The sequence below is a fragment of the Malania oleifera genome, chromosome 13 (genome assembly GCF_029873635.1).
Source record: "Malania oleifera isolate guangnan ecotype guangnan chromosome 13, ASM2987363v1, whole genome shotgun sequence".
NCBI lineage: Eukaryota > Viridiplantae > Streptophyta > Magnoliopsida > Santalales > Ximeniaceae > Malania > Malania oleifera.
Window position 1 is genome coordinate 77719992 of NC_080429.1, and position 2300 is coordinate 77722291.

General features: G+C 43.2%; 1 protein-coding gene across 1 annotated transcript; it reads left to right on the forward strand.

Annotated features, from left to right (window-relative positions):
* The first annotated feature begins 666 nt into the window (after positions 1 to 666).
* On the forward strand, positions 667 to 2094 carry LOC131146473 (transcription factor DICHOTOMA). Its single transcript, XM_058096105.1, has one exon. It carries the CDS (start codon positions 715 to 717, stop codon positions 2077 to 2079), a length of 1365 nt encoding a protein of 454 aa, XP_057952088.1. The 5' UTR covers positions 667 to 714; the 3' UTR covers positions 2080 to 2094.
* The last annotated feature ends 206 nt before the right edge of the window (positions 2095 to 2300 follow it).

The following is a 2300-nucleotide window of genomic DNA, read 5'->3' on the forward strand; positions in this document are numbered from 1 at the left end:
TTGTCTGCAATAAATCCCCCACACCCCCTTTCCCTCAACACTTTCAAATTAAATTAATTCTCTCTTCATCAATCTCTCTTTCACTCTCACTCTCTCTCTCTCTCTGATACAGTTCTACAGTGCATGCTCTCTCCTGTCTTTCTCAAGCTCTAGCTTCTTCGTAATTGCTATGAAGTCATGAATATGGACACTGCCTCGCATCAAAGTCCACACCAGGTTCATCTACACACTCTCTCTCTCTCTCTCTCTCTCAAACTCAAACCCACAAAACACAACACAGTGCAACTAAATATATATATATATATATATATATATTAGGTTGTCTTTCTCAAGCATATATTAGATCTTAAGAACTAGCTAGCTAGTTGCTAGCATCATATGTTGAAACTCTGAAAAGGACTCTTCCCCAAGAACTTAAACACGCAGACCTTGATAGCTAGCTAGCTAACACAGATGTAACACGGAAAAGGACTCTCTCTCTCTCTCTCTACCTTACATATCACAGGCACACGCTGTTGCTAACCCGGCAAACAAAGAGTTAAATGATTAATAAACCCCCTTATTCAAGTTTCCCTTGATTGTTTTTAGTTGCAGGGTGACACTGAATCAAGAGAGATGTACTGGTAAAGTTACCTCACCCAATATAACTAGCTATATGCACTGCTCGCCGCCCAGCTAGGTTTGTCCGGTGCAATCACAAGGCGAAGAAGAACGATGTTTCCTTCCAGCAGCAGCAACGGCAACGGCAACGGTAACCCTGTTCCTTATGCCGACCACCCAAGTCTTCACCGGCATTTTCTCACTGAGCTCACCCCCAATTCTCGACAAGACGACCCGGCAATAGGTTCCAGCTTCTTGTATCACTTTCCTTCTCCCCCAATTCACTGCGGAACCGATGATGTATTCCTCCAACACCACCATGATCTTATGCTCCAACACCAACCCTTAACCGTTAATAATAATTCTAATGTGGCTGCGGCTGCGGCTGCAAGCATCTTATTTAACCCGGTCGAATCAAACCTGAACATCAACGGATTAGTAGGAGATTGTATTAAGAAAAGTAGTCATGGAAGTGCGACTGAACCAATCTCGCAAAGAAGACCACTGAAGAGAGATCGCCACAGCAAGATCAATACAGCTCAAGGTCCAAGGGATAGGAGAATGCGATTGTCCCTTGAGATTGCACGGAAGTTTTTCGATCTTCAAGACATGCTAGGCTTCGATAAGGCTAGTAAAACTGTAGAGTGGTTGTTGACAAAGTCAAGAGCTGCCATCAAAGAGCTTGCAACAGGCTTCCCCCATAAGAAGCATAGTTTCAGTCCCACGGCGAAGAGCGCATCTTCGACATCCGAATGTGAGGTATTGTCCGGAATTGATGAAGCCGCTGTCACTAACACTGACCTGCAGGGCAGCGTTTGGAAGGGTAAGCCCTGGGTGGGTGTTACCAAAGAGAAGAAGGCGAGACAGTCGCGCAAAACCGCATTTCATCCTCTTGCAAGAGAGTCCAGGGTGAAGGCAAGGGCGAGGGCAAGAGAGAGGACAAGAGAAAAGATGTGTAGTAAAAGGGTCGATGAATCGACTGGTCTATGCGGCGAAGCAAAGAATCATGAATTGAATCAATTAGGGTCTTGGAGTCCCCTTGAGGCCGGTGAAGAGTCGGGTTCCCTAAGTCACAACAAGAATCATTCTTTGGAACTTACGGCCGAGGTTGAAGAACCGAGCTCTCACGAGCAAGAGCCTCCAGGGGCTACAGAAGACATTTTGGATGATTCGTTGGCGGTGGCGACGGGCAAGTGGAGCCCATTTCCGATTTTCAATTATCAACACAATACTGGATTAATTCCTCATGAGGTAAGTTCCAACAAGAAGTTTCCTGATTCACCCTATCATTGTTTGGACATAGACGGTGCTAGATCGTACTCAAGTTACTGCACTATGACAAACATGCATGTCCAAGAAGGAAGGCCTAATTCTAATCTTCTGACCACACCTCCATATAATTCTGTGCAGTATCATTTGGCAGACTTCCAATTCTATGGCAAACCATGGGAGGCCTACAACAATCTAAATCCATTCTAGCTAACATAAATTATATATCTCTATCTTTAGTGTGTTAAGTGGATGATGAACCGTATGAAGAAGGCTAGCTAGCTGTTTGAAATGTGACATAGACGTATATGTATCTTAATTTCCTTGTCCATATATATATATATATATATATATATATATATATATATATATTCTCTTGTGAACTATTTTAATTGCCATGATTGTGAATTTATTATGCATCTTTCATTAAA

Coding starts and splice junctions, on each gene's coding strand:
- LOC131146473 (XM_058096105.1), top strand. CDS start 715: ATGTTTCCTTCCAGCAGCAGCAACGGCAACGGCAACGGTAACCCTGTT.